General features: G+C 40.4%; 1 protein-coding gene across 5 annotated transcripts in view; it reads right to left on the reverse strand.

Moving 5' to 3' along the window:
* Positions 1-1,439: 1,439 nt before the first annotated feature.
* Positions 1,440-19,389, reverse strand: part of macrod1 (mono-ADP ribosylhydrolase 1) — a 128,126-nt gene continuing 110,176 nt past the window's right edge. For 4 of the 5 annotated variants that reach the window (XM_042418909.1, XM_042418911.1, XM_042418912.1 and 1 more), the window contains 5 exons: positions 17,478-17,599; positions 15,041-15,071; positions 12,218-12,291; positions 8,122-8,203; positions 1,440-1,860 (listed from right to left, as the gene is read on the reverse strand). In XM_042418909.1, the coding sequence (XP_042274843.1) occupies positions 1,826-1,860; positions 8,122-8,203; positions 12,218-12,291; positions 15,041-15,071; positions 17,478-17,599 (344 nt within the window). In that variant the 3' untranslated portion in view covers positions 1,440-1,825. Of the gene's footprint in view, positions 1,861-6,318; positions 6,352-8,121; positions 8,204-12,217; positions 12,292-15,040; positions 15,072-17,477; positions 17,600-19,389 lie in introns of all 5 variants that reach the window. The other variant, XM_042418910.1, reaches the window with a different exon arrangement.

Consider the following 19,389-nt stretch of genomic DNA (forward strand, 5'->3'; position numbering starts at 1 on the left):
TGCTCTTGAATGTATTAAAAGCTACACACACATTTGTGCACACACACACACACACAGGTGCGTTAGTGGGCCGTGAGCAGCAAGTAATTTCCAGGGCCAACAGGATTATCAGTGTATGTTCTGGAAGATGGCAGGGAATCAGCCTTCAAGTTAACAAAACAGTTAGCGTAATTGGTCTTCATCTGTCATCTCAAACAGAGCTGTGGACTGTTTGAGTCCGAGACGGAAAGAAAGAGAGAGAGAGAGAGAGAAAGACAGAGAGAGAGAGAGAGAGAGAGAGAGAGAGAGAGAGAGAGAGAGAGAGAGAGAGATTACTGACGGGACAGTGATGAAAATTGGTCGGAGGATAATGAGTCTCGTTGTCTTTTCATCCTCTCATCCTCCGTCTCTCTCTTTCCCTCTCTCTCATTATTCAGAGTGACTGGTCGGAGAGTAGCTTCACAGTCTGCTGCTTATTAAAAAACCCAGAGCGCTTTTAGATGAGTTCATCAGGCTCTTCATCCCTTTTTTCTCTCCATCCTCCCATCCTCCCGCCGGCTCTGCATCCTCTCATCCCTACCTTTTTTTTTCCCTCCCCCTCTCTCAGTTTGAACTCCTACATCCTTCCTCTCTCTGTCTCTTTATCCCTCCCCTCTTCCATCTGTTTATTTTTTCCACCATCCTGTAGAGTACAACAGCGAGAAAGAGAGATGAGGAGGAGGAGGAGGATGATGAGGAGGAGGAAGAAATGGAGGCCCAGACAGGGGAGAGAATCAAAGAGCTCAGGAGAGGAAAAGACAATCCCCTTTGTGACAGATGAAGCTTTTATAGAAAAGGGGGCATTCTCCCAATTTCCTGTTGATAGTCTTTGTAGTTTATATACAGTACAACCCCTATCCTTCCTCTGTCCCATCACTCCACCTCCCTCCTCCCTGTGCGCCTGCACCACCGTGGCAGATTGTTTGGAATCAATAAAGATGGTTGTTGGCAGATGAAAGTCGTGGGGCGGGACGGTGGCTCTCTAAACACTCATTTCACTTCACACAAATCACCGCCTGCGCCCTGCCGACACGTGACAGCTACATCCTGCAACAAACAATTAAAACCCCATACAGATGTGCTGTGGGGAGAAGCATGATGGCTCTAGCATAAATACACATATGGAGTGTTCTGACAGGCAGACAGGCAGCGAGCGTAGGTGGGATTTGGACAGCATGGAAATAAAGGAAAAAGGGGGAAAGGGGGGAGGAGTGATGATAGTTGTTAAGAAAGAACAGGTGCTGTGGTCATCACCTCAAAAAAAGTGTAAAAACCTGAGCTCTTTCTGTCTTCTTCACACACAGAGACAGATGCACAGTAGAAAATGATGAAGGAAATACTCATGTGAAGAAGTCCCTCCTGATAGTCCTGCTCACTGACTCGTATCACATCATGAGAAATAATCCATTCATACACTAGAAGCCTGTGTGATTAGTTTTAATAAGTTTTTATCATTGCTTCACACTCGCTGGAATCAAAAACAGTAGCACACAACTCATAGGGTGTTTGTTTAATGCAAAGCTACCACTGATGATGACAGACAATAGGGGACCAAATTAGAGTGCAGTTTAAGTTGCAAGCAGTCCATTTCTCAAGAAGAAGTATCATCACTCCACACAGTTATCTTAACCTCAGCTATTAGTGCGAAAAACAGAGAAACTAATCAACATCTGCACTTCAAAAAAAGCAATCATCCTCTTAGGAGTTATCTTCCTGCTGAAGAAGGTCTTGATCTGCGTCGACACAAAGGAGGATGCTGAGCGTGGCGGTGTGTATCCACAGCAACCAAATCTGACAATCCACTCTCTCAGAGTTTACTCTTCACTGTGGTCTCTGTGGGAGCTGGGAGAGAAAGATTTAAACTTGTTAAACGAGGGTACAGAGCATTTTACCTTGGTCATGCAGCGGTTAAAAGCGATTTGGCTTTTGGAGCATCTGGTTGCTTCAGAGGGATCTGTTAGTGAGGATTAGTCACTTTCAGTCCAACATGGTTAAAGACACACTCCAAACATGCAAACACGTGCACATACACATCAAACAGACAGCCAGTGTGGGTAGTGCCAGGTGTTGGAGACACATAAGGTTTATAGCGGAGAGTTGGTGGCCTGCCTGCAGCAGCTCTGTCACACAGACAGACAGTTCCGGTCCATCTACCAGCCAAGCACCGCTACTGCTCGCTCACTGCTGCTACAAAATCTGCTGCACATCCATTAGAGGAGGAAGACACCGACAGCCAGCACAGACTTTTTTAAAGGGACACACCTGCATTCTTGCATTTTTGGAAAATAATCTCTTTAGTCGACCGACCCGGTGTGAGGATGTGAAAGTGCTGATTTATATGCTTCAAGTGCAGAGTTGATGCTGTGTCACAGATTGTAACTTTAGCATATTGAGTGGAGTTTTCCTCATGACTTAAGACTTTCTAACTCATTTAATAAGATAAAGTAAATTTGGCAAACATATATTTACCTTGTGAGGCAGCTGGATTCACAAGATCACAACATCACAAGATCACAACATCACGCGAGAAACCATCTTGTCAGGCTTCAGGTTATGCGCTTGTGTCCTAGCCAATGGTGGTTCGGACCAATCAGTGTCGTGAATCCGGCTGCGTCGCAAGGTAAGACGGTGATAGACGATGATGGACAGATGGCTCATCCAATCACCTGCCAAGTAGCGTTTTTGAAAGTGCCTGCCCTTTTCTTAACAGTTTCCAAGGACAACTTCTCACATGGTTCTGTGTAACAAATCATCTGGCATGTTAACTGTATATAGGGCATAAATAAAAAAATTGCATAATCTATCCATGAAATGAAATCAAAGCTTATGGTGCTCATAAACCTTTAAAGCAACATTAATAGATTTTTTTGGCCAATTAAGTGGAACAAGCTGTAAACACAACACTGACATATTAAGACCGTATAAAGTTAACATTGCAAACTTGTTAGCAAACAGTTTCATGTTTACACACCCAGCGGACCCAGAGCAATATTAGCATTCATTTGGAGTTGAGTTTCTCACCACCTGTAAGTCTAATATTCACTTCACGTTTTGCTCTCCAAAAACTCCAGAGGAAAATATCTTTAGCAGTTAAATGCTCTACTATGTTCACCTGCTAGTCTCTAACTTTGTCTGTGTGCTGTTTGCCGCTGTAGTGACTCAGACTGCTTAAGCATCATAATAGCTTCAGCAAAACCTTGGAATGTATTTTTGCTCAGAACGAGCAACCGAGATCCATTTTACCGTACATTGTATTGGCATGTCAATATTGCATTAAGACAGACTTGAAAAAAACCTGAACCTATCCTTTAGTATGATGTGACTACTAGTTTTTTATCAACAAAACACACTCAACAAACCTAATATTCTTAGGTTTCTGTAGAAAATACAGAATACAAGGTCATCAGTTTGAGATCCCATTATTTTTTTATCAATTGATCTTCCCTAAGGCCTGCATTGACATGAGAGAGAAAACCTGTCTGGCATTGGCCATGACTAGTGGATCTGTCTGCAAAAAGATTAAAAAAAAATTAAGACTCTTAACCCAATGTCTGAGTTTAAAGCTCATGTGAGACATGTGGCTGTAAAGTTGATTAGATTCTGCTCTTATTTTAACAGGCTTCTGTCTCAGTGCTTTTCTTTTCTCTCTTTTCAGTTCTGTAACTCCTTGTCTGTCAGGAAATATATCTAAAGGGCTTTAATTTCATGGAGACCATGAAATTTCTCCTTTCATTTGAAATTAAAGGGGACCTATTATGCTCATTTCCAGCTCTGTATTTTTATGTTGGGACTCCACTAGAGTAGCTTTGCATGATTACGAGTCAGAAGAACTCCTTATTTATCTTATACTGGCCCTTTATACAGCATCTCAGTTCAGCCTCTGTCTCTTGACAGGCAGTCTTAGCTCCTGTCTCATTGAGGCCCCTCCCGATGAGCCCACTCTGTTCTGATTGGCCGGCTTCAGGAAGCTGCTGAGGTGCAGCCATATCAGAGTTGTGTTAAGTTACCGTCGATGCAAACCCAACATTTCCTGCTTTACTGCTTCATATTAAAGGCTTTTAAATGAATAACAGGACACATTTATTGTGAAGAATTTCCAGGAAGTGAAATGTGCAGACGACCAGCACACCTCCAACAGGTAAACAACTTATTTTACTTTGCCCTGCTGTGTAATGGAGTCATGGTTTGGCGTGACTACCCCCAAAACAATGGAAAAATGCCATAATGTTGGTGGAGCAGAGCAGTGAACAGATGACCATATATATACACATCGCTCACAAGCTGATATCAGCTCCGGCTGATAGAAGAAAAAACTGTTGGAAACCAAGCATTCAGAGCAGTCTGAGGCCGGTGCTTTTTGCTCACAGAGATAACTTCTACATATGTTTACCTCAGTATTTGACACTGAGGCCACGTTTAAAATGAACATCCGACACTGTGACATTATATATATGACTGAAAATAAGGAAAAGCATAATAGGTCCCTTTTAAGCACAGCACACCTGCTATGGTTTCAGTGTCAACCTTGCTTTAATGAGTTGGCTTTTTGTTGAACAGGCTGCCATGTTTTTGTTGTTAGCAGAATGTGTGAAGGTTTGTCTGTTTGTTCTTGTTTATCTTTATTAACGTTCTTTCAAATTTCAGTTAATTTATCTCGGCTTTTTTGACAGAAAACTCTAGAAAGTGATAAGTTAAGGATAAAGTTTGATTATTATATTTTTTTGTAAGGTCTAAAAGCACAGACAGGCAGGTTGTAAAGGCACTAATTCAATTATTTACACAGCAGACTTTTTACTGTAAATTCTGAATATGAATGTTTGAGTGACCCTGCTCCATCTGAATAATTCAGGTTAATATAAGACTTTGACACTTCTACAAAACTTGTGGAGGCGAGAATCTTCTCAGCAACTTTCTGTTTTGTTGGTCTTGACTCTGGCTGTGGCAGCCGCTGTGTGCCAAGTCATGAAAAAAATAACTCTTTCATACTGTAAACGCAAAAAGTATGAGACCTCTCTTTCAAAATGGTTTGGAAGCGAGAGGTGAGTTTGATTTATAGTAGTGGTAAAGCAAGACATTAGAGGTTAAGGCTGCAGTTGTAATACCAATGCTTAATTTGAATAATTGAGTGAATGACTGATCATGCTTAGGGGCCCAGACTGCTTGGCATTATAACACTATCAATCATGAGTGTAATCAAAACAAATGGGTGAAGTCTTCATGTCACAGCCCTAGCCAACATAAAATTTACGTATTTACTAAACTTCATTAACTGTACAGATCAATCTACGATGATGCCACACTCTTTTTCCTCTTAGTCTATTTTGAAAAGCAGGTGAGACAGATTCAAAAAGGAATCTTTGAGGCTCAAAATGCGGTCGTTTTTTTTTTTTCATTCAAACCAGGCACTTTTCACCTTGGGAGGAAAAAGCTTTCAACATTTTTTTCCTCAACAACATTTTGTTAACTAGTTAGCTTGAGGTCAGCAGTGCTCGTTACTTGCATTCAGGAATGCAAAGAACGCAAAAACCCATTATCATTTAAAGGTAAATTTCACCATGTTTTATGTGGATGTCCAGTCAGTGTTAATGGTAAATTTAGTCAATTGAAGCAATAAATTCCTCAGTGCATATTATATTGACCGAGAAAGCTGAGTTTTCCTGCTCGCAGAGCCGTGCCGGCAGTGCCTACATGGACCAGGATGCACTGTGCGTGAGCTTCTGACAGCCAACCCACAACCCACTCCAGCTTGAAGAAATACAGTTGAATATCCAAAGTCCACACAAAGTCCAAACATTGTAAAATGTATCCTTGTCCATAACATAGTCATATTTTGGGATGCCATTTTTGCTTTTGGAAAACATTACAAGGAAGTTTTGTTTTTGAGCGGCATCTAGAGCATGCCCTGCCTACCCAGAAGTGGGGACTAGAAATCCAAGCTGAAATAGCCTGTAGCCCCCCCCCCCCCCAACTACGTCAATGTAAAGTCATATGATGGCGCTGGTGCCGGAAGAACAACAGATTTTGCAGCTGTGCCCCAGAGACACAGAGAACATCAGCAACAACTGCAGGCGTTTTTCACACAATATCCCTAATTTAGATAGCTCAAGGTTGAAAATCAGCGAAATGGTCTTTAAGTGAAGTGCAAAGACAGAAAATTTATTCTCAGAATACGACAAGTGCTGGTTAGAGGACATGTCAGGGTTTCCCTACGTGAACAGAGAATTTACATTCAACACAGAGGTTAAGACTGCCTATCTACAAGTCTAAACTACACATGTTAACGCACACCATGCGGGTTACCTGAACAATAAGCTGCTGTCATTGGTCAGCAGGCTAAAGGGGCGGGCACAGAATTGAAGGGAAAACACAGATGATTGGCTATGAAAAATCTGCAATCTCACCAATCTCACAGAACTGAAAATGAAAGACACACACACATTCATACACATTCTCGTTCTGTCTGTTCCAGTCTTTATGCTAAGCAGGAGCTCTGCACTTAAGGGACGGGTTCACAATTTTTCAAGTCTGTCTTAATCAGACGCTCAAATGAAAATTGAAACAGTTTTTTCTTGCTGTAATTTCTCCATGTTGTTCATACTGGTCATTAGAAGATGCCTTCCAAATGCGCTTATAATGTAAATGATGGGGGACAAAATCCACAGTCCTTGTGTTCAGCAAAAATGTATTTTAAAGTTAATCTGAAGATAATATCAGGCTCCACCTGCCTGAGTTAATCAAATAAAGTGGATATCTTCTTAAGTGAAAATTTCCCTCATTGTATCTCAAGGACAGTGTTTTTGATGTTCAGCTGCAGTGGAAGCATCGTAACAAAAAGAGGGAATTTGGCACCAAAAAGACTAAGTTTAACTATTGATTTGATCTGAATAGCTGAAGGCTCATATTAGCTTCAAAAATACTTTCAAATACATTTTTGTACAAAATGGGCACTGTAAATTGTGGTGCCCATCACTTACATTGAAATTGCTTTAGTAGGGGAACTTTCAATGTCAAATATGAACAGGAAGAAAAAAACGTGTCAATGTTCATTTGGGCATCTGACTGTTGTTTTAGGACAGACTTGAAAAATAAGTGAACTTATCCAATAACACACTGATATGACAATGACATCATTCTAACTCTCGGAAATAAAGCAAAACAAGTGTATTTCCAAAAAACGTTGAACTGTCTTTTAAATCTTTTTATTGTGCTGACCTTTTAACAGGTCAGTGTCAATAATGAACATTTGTAGTTTAAGCTGGTTATGAGGATTTACTTATAGCAATGTACTTGCATCTAATAAAATTACTCTTTCAACAAATCTCACAGAAAAGGGACCTATTCACTCTCTCCGTCTAATTTTTTAGTGGTGCAATAAATTTAAAAAGCAACTAAATCTCGAGTAAATCACATCTTGTTTGTTCCAGATCATAATTTACATGACATACAGTATATGTAACCCCAGATCACTATGTGCATTAAACAGTGTCTTAACTCACCACAGCAAATGTCTGGCACAACAACAATTATTATCAATCAACTGAATTTGTGTTCAAATAAATTGATTTGATTAAATAAATTCATGAAAAAAATAACAAGACAGTTTCTCAGGGTGTCAGCTATGGAAAAGGCCATGTCAGTAAACAGAATATATGCATCACATGTACTGTACATCAGTGGATAATCTCTTAAATGTGTGTATCTGTATGGGTGCGCTTTGAATGAAAAAAAAGATAGAGCATACATGTGGTTCAGGCCACTGTGCATGTTCGTGTGTAATTAAATGTGGAATGTGTCACTGCATGTATGGGTGTAGAGCAAAGTGTATGTTCATTTGATGTAATTAAACACAATTAAGTGTGCTATATATACACAGCGTAAGGGCCTTGTGTATGTGTGAATGTAGTGGATGTGCAAACAGCACACAGTGGATGAGTATTTATCACACCATTGTGTGTGTTGCTATTTGTGTGCGTAGCTAAATTGAGCTGAGCTTAGCTGTCTGTGTGTGTGTGTGTGTGTGTGTGTGTGTGTATGTGTGTGTGAGTGAGAGAGAGCGAGAGAGAGCGAGAGAGAGAGAGAGAGAGAGAGAGAGAGACAACTCACCAGCAGGGAAGTAGAGCGGGAGGTTCTGCAGATACAGCTCCTTATCCGTCGGCAAGAACACACAGAAGATGACTCTGTCCAGCTGACGCACACACACACACACACACACACACACACACAAAATGACCTTTATTACAAGCATATGCAATAACCGTGAATTCATCAATAGCAGCAGGGAACAATGTAACAGTGTGTGACATTGTGCGGCGGCGATATCAGGAGAATGCAGCTAATGCATCAGTCCATTACTCCTCTATTAGCTCCCTATTATAATCATGGCACAAGATGTCGCTTGTTACACTGTGTGCTGGGGACAGAGTGCTGGAAATGTAAAGGAAGAAAGTATGTGTGTATGTGTGTGTATGGGTGGGTGAGAGGTTGAGAGAAAAAGAGAGAGAGAGAGAGAGAGAGAGAAAAGAGTTTGTACTGTAGGTCAATAAAAACTTCTATTGTATATACAGGTATTTGTGTGTTTGTGTTTGTGTGTGTGTGTGTGTGTATAGGCAAGAGAAGAGCATGTATCTTTGTGTGCTTTTGTGCTTGCCCCTGAGTATTACACTGAGAGTGTGTGTGTGTGTGTATTTAGCACAGGCCCTCAGTTACCTCATTACAGTGTGAGAGACACTAGTCGACTAAATCCGGACTCATAGTACACACACACACAGCAGAACACACAAAGCCATAAACATAATAGCTTTCAAATAATGTTAAGACACTAGTCGGATAAGTGCAGCTATTTTACAACAATAAACAATCTTTATGCTCTTGCGTTCTTTAGATCCTGTCTCTGTAATATTTACGTTGTGTTCTGTATATCTGGACATACAGTACAGTACAGCTCACAGCACTGTGTGTAGCCTGATAATGAAAGTTACTGTAGCTACAGTAAAAAAGATGCTTCCAGGGATAAGCTCCACTGTACCCTCTTATTTCTCAGCCTCTGACAAACATTATTACCACCATAATGTCTCTACAAAGGTTTGGCTCCTTTCTGTTTTGGGTGAGGCAATGCAATTTATAGACAGGCTGTTTCCATCAATTTCTGTCTGGTGTGGGAGTTTTAAGTCTCATTGCTTTCAAAGACAGACATTTCAGCAGTCTGCTAGCCCGCAGCTCGTGTTTTTCAGTCCCGGCTTGTTGCACAATTACCATCACTCCCCAGGATTTGAATGGAGGCTAAAAGGGAAGATATGGAAATGTGCGGTAAGTAACTACATCCCCTGGGCTAAGGTTCGAAATCTCTAACCTCCACACAGTGTTGCTTCCACTTGCGCCAATTTGCAGCCTCCCCCATTCAAATTAAAGCAAATGCTTGCAAAGAGAGATGCAAAATGGCCTCCAGAAAGCGTTAGCAGTGGGGAGCTCATTTTGATACTACTGCAACAGAGACCCTGGAGATGCTAAAGCTAACAATAACATCAAGTGAATGCAATGGGCTCTCTCAGAACTGCCTGTCTTTAAGGGAAACACAGAGCCTGTAAGTATTCCCTTCTCAAACACAACAAGAGTCTGCAGCTAAATTTATCTCTCACATCTTGCACAGTTCACTTTGACCTGTTGTGGGGAATTAACTGATACTAGCAGACTTTATACACACTTTATACACAAAGTCACATGAAAACTTACTCAACCTTGCTTTAAAGTCAAACTAAAATTTGAATTCTTCTCAAGTTTTGTGGGGAAAATACACTGTAAACTATAATGATGCTGTGGCTCTTGTGCATATTTTCTCATTTTTTCGAAAGTGGATGAAGGCCGCTCTGTAGATATTTGTGGTAACAGTGTCGAACACTTTAATCCTCTAGGTTGGCATTTGAGAGCCAGCGTTGCTAGAAACACTACTGTGGTGTGCTACTGACTGTAGCCCTGAAGCCTACGAATGTTGATACAAGACATTTTTAACAAGTCTACATCATGTTAGTTATGTACTTCAATTTAAGCCATCTGTCCCTGAACAACATTCAACATTTGGGAGGAGCCATTGTGCTTTTAAGTTTATATTTCACTCACAAAGTGAAGGCTAGTTAGCCTAACTTGCTAATGTTAGCACCAAGCGGGAACTCCTACAGCTTGAGGTTGAAAGTGCAATTCCATCGACGGCTGCTAGATGCTGGTTCCCATTCAAAAAGCGCCAACTTCTCTCTTGAAATTCTAAGTCAATACGTTTTTTTAATGAGTCATTATAGTCTCAATCACTAAATTCTGTGCTAGTGGTCATTTTGGAAATTATTGCTCCTTTAATAATATGTGAGGTCTTATAGCAGCTGTAATGTCTGCTGTGTGGGTGTTGACTGACAGCTGTGATTGACAGTTGGCTCACCTGCTGCTCTCCTCGGCTCCAGGACTCATTTATTAAGTTTAATGTTACTTGAAGGTCCTGGCTCCAAATTAGCACTGATTCCCACTAGACGTGATATTACTTTTGGTTCATGTTTTTTTTAACACCTGCTGAGTCATCGGCAGCTCGTTCACACACTCCTGTGTTCACGCCGCATTATAGAAAGGAGGATCTCAGTGTTTCTTTCATTGGTTCAGTAGTGTTAGTTAGTGACGGCAAATGACCAGACTGTGAAAACTCACGACGGAGAGTCGTGAAACCGCAGCATCACAGTAAAGTGTGGAGTAATGTAGGGAATACTCAAATCTCTAACATCATCAGCCCTCAGCTAACAGGTTAACAGCCTGTGTGGCTGTTGGAATTTAAGCAATTTTACAAACTATTTTAAATGCCACACAGATATTGCACCAGCCGTCATCAGTCGACACCAAAAATTCATGCTTACTGGAGCAAACTATTGTCGTGGGAACTGTCACTGCATAAAAATCAGCAAAAGCTCAGTTTCTACTTCTTGGTAATTACAATTTAGACCAAATAAATACACAAGTCAAAACAAACACCAAGTATTTTCTATTTCAAACTATCACACACCAGTTTTGTTGAAACTTTCCGGTCGACTGTGAAACTAATTTGTAAAATACAACAAGTCTCAAACTTATTATGAGCTGCAGTGGGTATTACTTGTTAGTTTTCTCCCGGCATTTTGTAACCGCTCTGCTGATGTTTTATGAATAAATGATTTATGTTTTTATTATTACTCCTGATACAAAATATTGGCACATTGCCCCGTGTCACGAGTCCAGTTTTGTGTCTTATGTGTGTGCAATTTTCAATTTCATTTTCTACATTACTGCAGTCCAAGTCAGAGCAAGCCCAACAAAACACTCAATTATGTTCAATTAGAGAATAAACCCAGTTTCCTCTGGTGAACATTCTTACTTTATATGTATGCAAACAAACTCCCTCTCACCATCTCATTAGATTACAATAACACTTTTTTCACTAAAAAAACACATTGTATTTCTGGGCAGAATGTAAATAAGAGTCTCATTGATTTGGCTCCGGTCTTATTTTCAGCCGTTTAAGGCTTGTTGACTGTCATCCTCTATGGTGAGACATGTTTCATTTGTTGGGCTCCGAGTGGCTGACGGCAACAGTTGACTGGTATTGCTGCAGAGACTCTGGAGACGCCGGCGCTAACAATAACATCGTCAACACCCTCTCTGGGAGGTGATTCGGCACGGCGGTTAGAGAGAGAGAGAAAGACTGAAAAGAGGAGTGGGAGGAGACCTGAGAGGTAAAGGAGGAAGAGGGGAGGAGAGCTTAGAGCATGTTAACGACTGATTGGAAAGTTTCCTCTTTGTTCCAATCTCCCCTCACCCCCCTTTTTCCTCCACCGTCCCTCCCCTCCAGTCATCTATTCCATCATTTTGTCTTTTCTCTGCTCGCTGTTTCTCCGGAGAGAAAGTGTGTGTGTGTGTGTGTGTGTGTGTGTGTTTGTGTTAGTCGGGTTTAGTCCCGCAAGGAGCCAATTAAAACGCAGACTTGGCCATGAGCATGAGAGCCAGAACTTGGGAGTGTGTGTGTTTAAATGTATGTTTGTGTGCGTGCGTGTCAAAGCGTGTGCGTGTGTGTGTTTTCTCAATACACCCTTCTCCTCTCTCTCACTAGAAAACAAAAACAACAGCTGTGAAAGGAATAATACCTAGAGGAAATGGTAGGAAAAATTGCCAATCACGCACACGCATATACACGCACCTTGTCATGATGTTCATCCAGATACTCCCTCACAGTTGCTAACGCCTCGTGCACGGCTTGCTCAGGTGGATATCCTGCACAAACACACACAAACATCAAAAATATACACATAATTTGCAAGAACAGGTGCAGTGACAGATCTGTGCATTTGCGTTCGGTTGCTGTCTGCGCGGTTTGTTTGTTTTTTTTTCCAGACAGGTATCTGTTCTTCTTTCCTTTATTCTAACACTTTGCATTCTGTGTTTTCTCACTTGCTCTCATCCTGGCTCACCTACTCCGGGGAGAGTCAGAAACAACACACTTGTTGGTTACGAAAAGACAGATGGAGAAAGACTACAGTGCTTCTTCTATATTCATTGAGCGACTGAGACCTTTCAATGCTGAGAAATTATCCCCACTGCTGGAATCGCAGCACAAAGGCAGTGAAAATGTCTCGTCTGGCCAAACTGCTCAGCCCAAATGCAGTAATTATTCCATACATCATGAGCTTGAGTTCAACGTAGGAATACAAATACACATTATGGCTGAGCAATGTATTGTTAAAGCATCAAAATAAACACATGCAGTATTCACATTGCAAAGGATGTAATGAAATAAGTCACATTGTGCCCTCAATTGTGCACTATATAAAACATTTGATTGCCTGTTTCCCTTTTCAAAAGTCCATCTGATAAATATGCATCTTTAAAATGAGTGAACTTTTAAGTACCTTCACACAGGTGTTACTTATGCCTGATTAGACTCCTCTCAGGACAGTGTGGGCGTGTACATACAGTACTGTGACACCTACCTCACTCCTCCTGTTAGCTTTATTCAACCCTGTCTCCTAATAATTACATTTATATAAAATTAATTTCCAAAAGATAATATGTTTTGAATGTAAAGCAACGCTGCCCAGATTCTGTTTTTTTTATCAACATAATGAGGAAATGTTTTAAAGGAATGTTTACAGTGACTTGAAGCACAACACAAGATGTGTTAATTTAATATGTAATCAAAACTTTACCAAAAACCTAAAGACACAGGATACAAGATGTGAACCTTCATCTCCAGTGTTAAAATTTATGGGAAATTGTCATCCTACGTTTCATATCTGCTGCTGTGGCACTCTGACGCTAACACACTAACACACTCCAGTGACTGGTGATGCTTCATGAACACCGAACCAGAACTGATCTAGGAAAGCAGGTCTTTTCTGTTAGTGCGGCAATCTCATGGAATAATCTGCAACGTCATCCTAAAAATCACGATCATAACCTCTTTGTAACTTCAAGAATCTTCTCAGTAATCGTTCTCTACCTGCTTGTGACTGCTTCCACTGAACTTCCACATTGTATATTGTCTAATTTCTGTTTGTTGCTTGCCTTTCCTTTTCATTTAAATGTAAACATGGCATTGTAAAAGAGTATGCACGCTCAGCCAGGAAAATAATGTATATATATTTTTTAAAACCTGTGAATAGCACATTCATCATCTACCCCGCCATCCTAAAACGATTTCTGTGAAGTACAAGACTGGAAAAAACTTTTCCCCTAAACAGAATCCAGGCAGCATTTACATTTCCTCCAAAACAGTATAAACAACATTAAAACAGTATATCAATGTACATTTTAGGGCTCATATTTGCTCTTTTGCAGCTGTTAGGGTGGAACAAATTAGACCTTTATCACTCTTCACAATACATCAAGTTATTCATAGATAGCATAGATCTGCCCTCCTTAACCTGTAACGAGGTCTAATCAGCCCAAATGATTAAAAACTCCTGTGTTCAGGGCTTTAAACTGGAGGTATCCTCTTATTTTGTGAAATATTGGAAGGCTGCTCAATTTGAATTTTGGGGTTTTCAGTGATCAGTGTTTGTAGCATTATTCAAATACCACTGTGATTGGTTAGTAGGCCTACTGTTGGCACCACTTCTCCCCTATTTTTTTTTTTTAAATTACATCAAAAAGCAGCAAGTATCAGCTCCAGTGGGTCACACAAAAGTGTGCAAAACAATTCTTGTCTCTTTTTCCTCTTTAAAAATGAGTCAAGAAGGAAAATAATTTACACCTGCAATTTGGAAATCTTTTTTAAAGGATAATGAGCATAAACAGGTTTGCTTTATTTCTTTTTTTTTCTTTCAAATGGAGGTTGAGTGCTGTTTAAATCTGGTACAATCATGCAACCTCTTTTTACTCCTCCAACTCTCTTACTGCTACCAAACACTCAGGAGGAAACAGAGAAACAAGCATGAGGGAGGAAGACACAGATAACACACTGAGTCAATCAGAACTTTGGCCTTTTCCTCTTTCTAGCAGCGGGAGAGGAGTGTTGACAACTGGCCCTTACACCCGAAACCACCCCGGGGAGCGTTTAAGCACTATCCTTAACTCTCTCTCCTGCTAGTGTGAAGGGGGATTACAGTCAATCTGACACAATCTGCAACCTAATCTATCTAAATCTGTTGGTCTTAATCCAAGGCCTTAATCTGAGAACTCCCTCTGGGCTAGAGGAGATAATGTGACAAGAGGCACTGGGTGGCTCAGCACTCGGGTTAAACAGAATGACTGATACTGGAAACAAGCATGTGATGGAAAACACAGCCAGTGTGTACACAGGCACACAGATATAGTAAATTGTTGTTGTTATGGTTGGATGAAAATGGATTATTTTTCTCTCTCACTCAAAAAGAAAATCACTACAAAGCCCTAAGCCATAAACACTTGAAGTAAAACTATGAAAATCGTGATAAATCTCACATGCTTATCACTCAACAGATGAAAATGTCATGCATTTGTTCTGGATTGAGGAGGAGATTCACACATAAACACAAACACTGACCGTAGATTCCAGTGGAGATGCAAGGGAAAGCCTGCAGAGTGAAGATGACAAAGTGGTTACAGTCTGTTGCTGATCACATAACAGCCTGCTTTCATCTCACACTCATACACAAACACACAAACAAACACACACACACAAACCATCACACTCTCTACTGGATCTCAATGAAGTGTTTCTCTTGATTGATTTTTTATGACAGCCTTTCTTCTCTCGCTGACTTTCATATCAATTTAAAGACCAAAGTGTCGATCATCTTTTGTGGTGAAGAAAAAATTCCTTTTACAGCTGCAGCAGTGTAAGTTGCTAAACAGGCATGTAGTAATTATGAAGTCAGATGCAGATTTCAGCCCTGGTTAACGTGGCAACACCCGTGGTTACTGACGGTTACAGCATGGGGACGTATCATGCATATTTACAGGTCTATATTTATATTCTGGGGCTCTACTGGTATATCTTTGCATGATTTAGAATTCAAAAAACTCCTTATTTATCTTATACTGGCTGTTAAGCAGCGACTCAGTTCAGCCTCTGTCTGAAAGAGGCTGTTTTAGATCATCGGGAGGCTCTGGAGGCTATGTAAACAAACAGTCGTTGCAGGATTTCACTTCTTTTTCTCGTTCTTAACTCAACATGGAAACTTCTCAGCCATTTTTGAACTGTTAACCATTTTTAACATAGACATCCAACATCATAACAGTATAGAAATAACAGAATATCACAAAAAGCATGTTATATCCCCTTTAACAAAACAGATATAAGAAAAGAAGAGCCTCTTGGGTATCTGTTTACAGCAAAGCCAGACAAACGGTGAGCTGAGAAGAACCACTGTGATAAATGCGCTGCATTTTAAATGGCTGCTGCACAATAAAAGCAATGTGGTCCAACACTTCAACACTTAAAATGTGAAGCAGCAGCAGTGGGAAATGTTCAGTTTGCATTCAGCAGCACAATAACACAGCCTTGATATGGCTGTAGGAGAGCAATTAGTAACAAGAGGCTTCTAACAATTAGATAAAACTACAAACAGTGACATTTAAGTACATGCATGCATTGTTTCCTCTGAATCCCTTGTAAGTGTGTAAGTAATTTAAATCCTGCACAAGAAAGGCAGACTAGAGAGGTAATTACTAAATGTAACTACATTAAATGGCGACTGCTGAACCAATACAGAGCACAGATAGTTTTTAAAAATAGTGTTTGATATGATGAAATAGATCTTAATGATTATAACTAGTCTGTGCTACAGCCTCGGTCTTGAGTTGAGTAAACCGGCCAGTAAACATCAAACTAAATTGAATCTGACTCGTTCTCAACCTGCTGTCAAATACGGCAGCTTGAGCAGATGCCAGGCTGCTCCCAGAGTCTCCAGATCTGTTTGTTTGACCGGACTGAGGAGCTGGCAACTCAGGGTGAGAGCAGACATGACGTACGAGTTCTTGAAGGCAAGAAGCAAACATATCACTTCGTGGAAGTAAATCCAATAACAAAATGCTTAACAGAATTCATGTACCTAGAAGAAAGGCTGTATGACGGAGCAGTGAACATGACAAGTGTATAAATGTCAACAAGTTCGGTTCTCCAACCTGTACACACTGCTATGAATATAATTTGAGTCTACGATAAAACAACAACAACAGGAGTCAACAATAACATCCCTTCAACATCAATACATGTTAAAGGTAAGATGACACATTGCAAATATTTGTGGATGTAACAGAAAATGTAACAAATGCTCTAACTGTTGTAGTAATGTAAAAAAAAAAGAAAAGAATCAAGCTAGCTGAATGTTGGAAACTCTAAACAGAGCATTTATCTTCACACGGCCTCCCTGAGCCTGTTTTCTTCTACTCTTCTTCTGACTTTATTTTCATGTTGCTTTGGTGTTTTTTCTTTGACTGTAACACCTCGTTCTATTGTGAAACCTCCTGCCTGGTGTTTCATAAAACCTTCTTACAACTCAACACTCCTCCCACCAGCTCCTCTTTTCTCTCTCTTCATTCCTCTCAGTTCGAATGCAGTTTCCTTTTGAAAAGTCCTGATGTGATTTTTCTCTCTTAAGCTCAGGTCACACAGTCCTGACTCCATTCCTTTGCTTTTTTCCTTCCTTCCTCTCTGTCTTTTTATGTTTTCTTCCCTTTTTTTTTTATCTTTGTGTCCCAGTCTTCACTGGTTCTTTCAGATATCTGCACTCCTTCCTTCTCTCCACCACAACAACAAACAACTCGTAGTAAGTTGTTTGTTGTGATCGTTGTAGAGAGAACTGAGTAACATTTCAGCTCTTACATTACAGTTATTCACCTTGAAGATATATTAAAAATTATAAATTCGGTTAATTTACTGCTAGCATCTGTCAGAAAGCTAATTCGGCCTTCCCTCATCCCTCTCATTCCCTGTAACCCGGTCCCATCATCCCTTCATCTCATCCCTGCGCTCTCACCACTGAACGTGCAGAATTTGCAGTTGCTGTTTGCAGGCTGTTCTTATAGCACGACCTCAGAGCTTTCTTCTGCTTCTCTCCAACTCCTCCTTGTGCTATCGGCCCAACGGTGTGGATCACATCTGCAGAGAGAAAAGATAAGAATGATGAAGAGGAAGCACGTCTTACCACCACGGTGAGAGAGACTTGCTTGAGTAGTGAGTAAAATGTATCCCGAGTCTTCCCACTTTTCAAAGTTCCCTAAGTGTTAATCATAACAGGTGTTGAATTCAGTTCTAACATAACAAACATAACAAAATGTCATACATTCAACTTTGTCCATGCAGATTTCAAATACAGTTACAGTTAACGTTCATTGTGAGACTCGTATCTTGGCTGGAACAGAGTTCATCTCCTGATTATCCGACTTGTTATGATGTGTGTCTTGGTTTGGCAGATTAGTCACACAAGGGTGAACAAATTAAGCAACACACCTTGGGGACACCAGGAGAGTAGCAGTGGGGATAGGTTTTTGTTGCTTTTTTTTAAAAAATAGCAAAATATCAAATTCGATATTCAAGACAGGGAATAATAGAGATTGTGAACTGTGCGGTCCTGAGGCAAAATATGCCATCCATCTTTTCTTTTTACCCATAAAATAAAACCTGAGCTGCCTACAGCGAGAGAACAGGTGGTTAAACAGGGCAAGAAGAGGTCTACTAGCTGCAGTGAGAACAGTCCTTTTTCACAGAGGACATTTTGACATGTTACAGTAGGAAAAGCGCTGGTGTTAATAATTTAATTAACAATGGCTGAATTCCATTTTGCTGCTCCACTTTCAGGGTGCTGGTATTGTGTGTACCGGCTCTCTGTCACAGTGTCATGGCTTTACTGTGAACAGAGCCAACATTAATGTTATTAGTGACACCTGTAACACTTTCCCCTGCTATGAGAAGTCAAAACGTCTGCTGTGAAAAAGGCCTATTGTCACCACCAGCCTTGCGGGTGATAGAGTCCAGGCGATAGATGTTTCTATGTGTTGATGTATGTGTGGTGTTTATATGTGTCACTCAAACTGTGTAGGCCTATGTCATCATCAGCCTAATTCATGCAATCAGATTGCACATGTGGTAATTATTAGCTATTTTCTCACACCAAACTTCTCCTGATGATGTTTTTAAGCAAAACTGACAGCTTGAGTCTGGAAACCTCATTCTTATATGTATTAAATACTGTATCAGTGGATCTCTTAGTCACAGGTGAGTCAAACATGCTCCCCCCAGGCCACCGAAACAGAGTGCACTAAATCACATCAAAATTTCACACTTAGGTTGCAAGCATGTTAGGTGCAAAGTAAACCATGTTTTTCACAGTTTGTGCCATAGCAGACTGATCTCCAGTTTTGTTTTCACAAGGTTTCTCCTCTTTCTTTCCACTAGGCCCTGATTCCCAACATTTCTAGTGTTTTTTGGGGGGGTTTAATCACTAATTTCAGTCCAATGTTTCTGCTAATATCAGTCATGTTGGAAAATTAACAGAATTTATGCTTCATTTGCATAGTTTATGATTTACAATGTTATTTTTTGTTCGCTTCTGTCCTGCTGTGATGTGTTTCTTTGAAAGAATTTTGTGACTGTTGGACAAATCGTCTGCTTAATTAGTAATAGTGACAACAGATGTGCATCACCTAGCGGCACTAAGCATTTAGTCACGTAGTCATTTAGTAAATATCATTCTGTGTAATTTGCTGCACTCACGACTGAGCCTGTCTGCCCACAGATAAATTGTGATCGTCAGCAGTGACAGAAATTTTGCATCAGTGTTGTTCTGTATGTTTTGAAAGCTTTGTATCAGTCTTTGTATCAGTCCTGTGGTAACCTGAGAAGATGGTATGTTCCAGTCAGGTGAGGCTGAGATGGTAAAAGGCCAGTCA

The sequence above is a fragment of the Thunnus maccoyii genome, chromosome 8 (genome assembly GCF_910596095.1).
Source record: "Thunnus maccoyii chromosome 8, fThuMac1.1, whole genome shotgun sequence".
NCBI classification, from domain to species: domain Eukaryota; kingdom Metazoa; phylum Chordata; class Actinopteri; order Scombriformes; family Scombridae; genus Thunnus; species Thunnus maccoyii.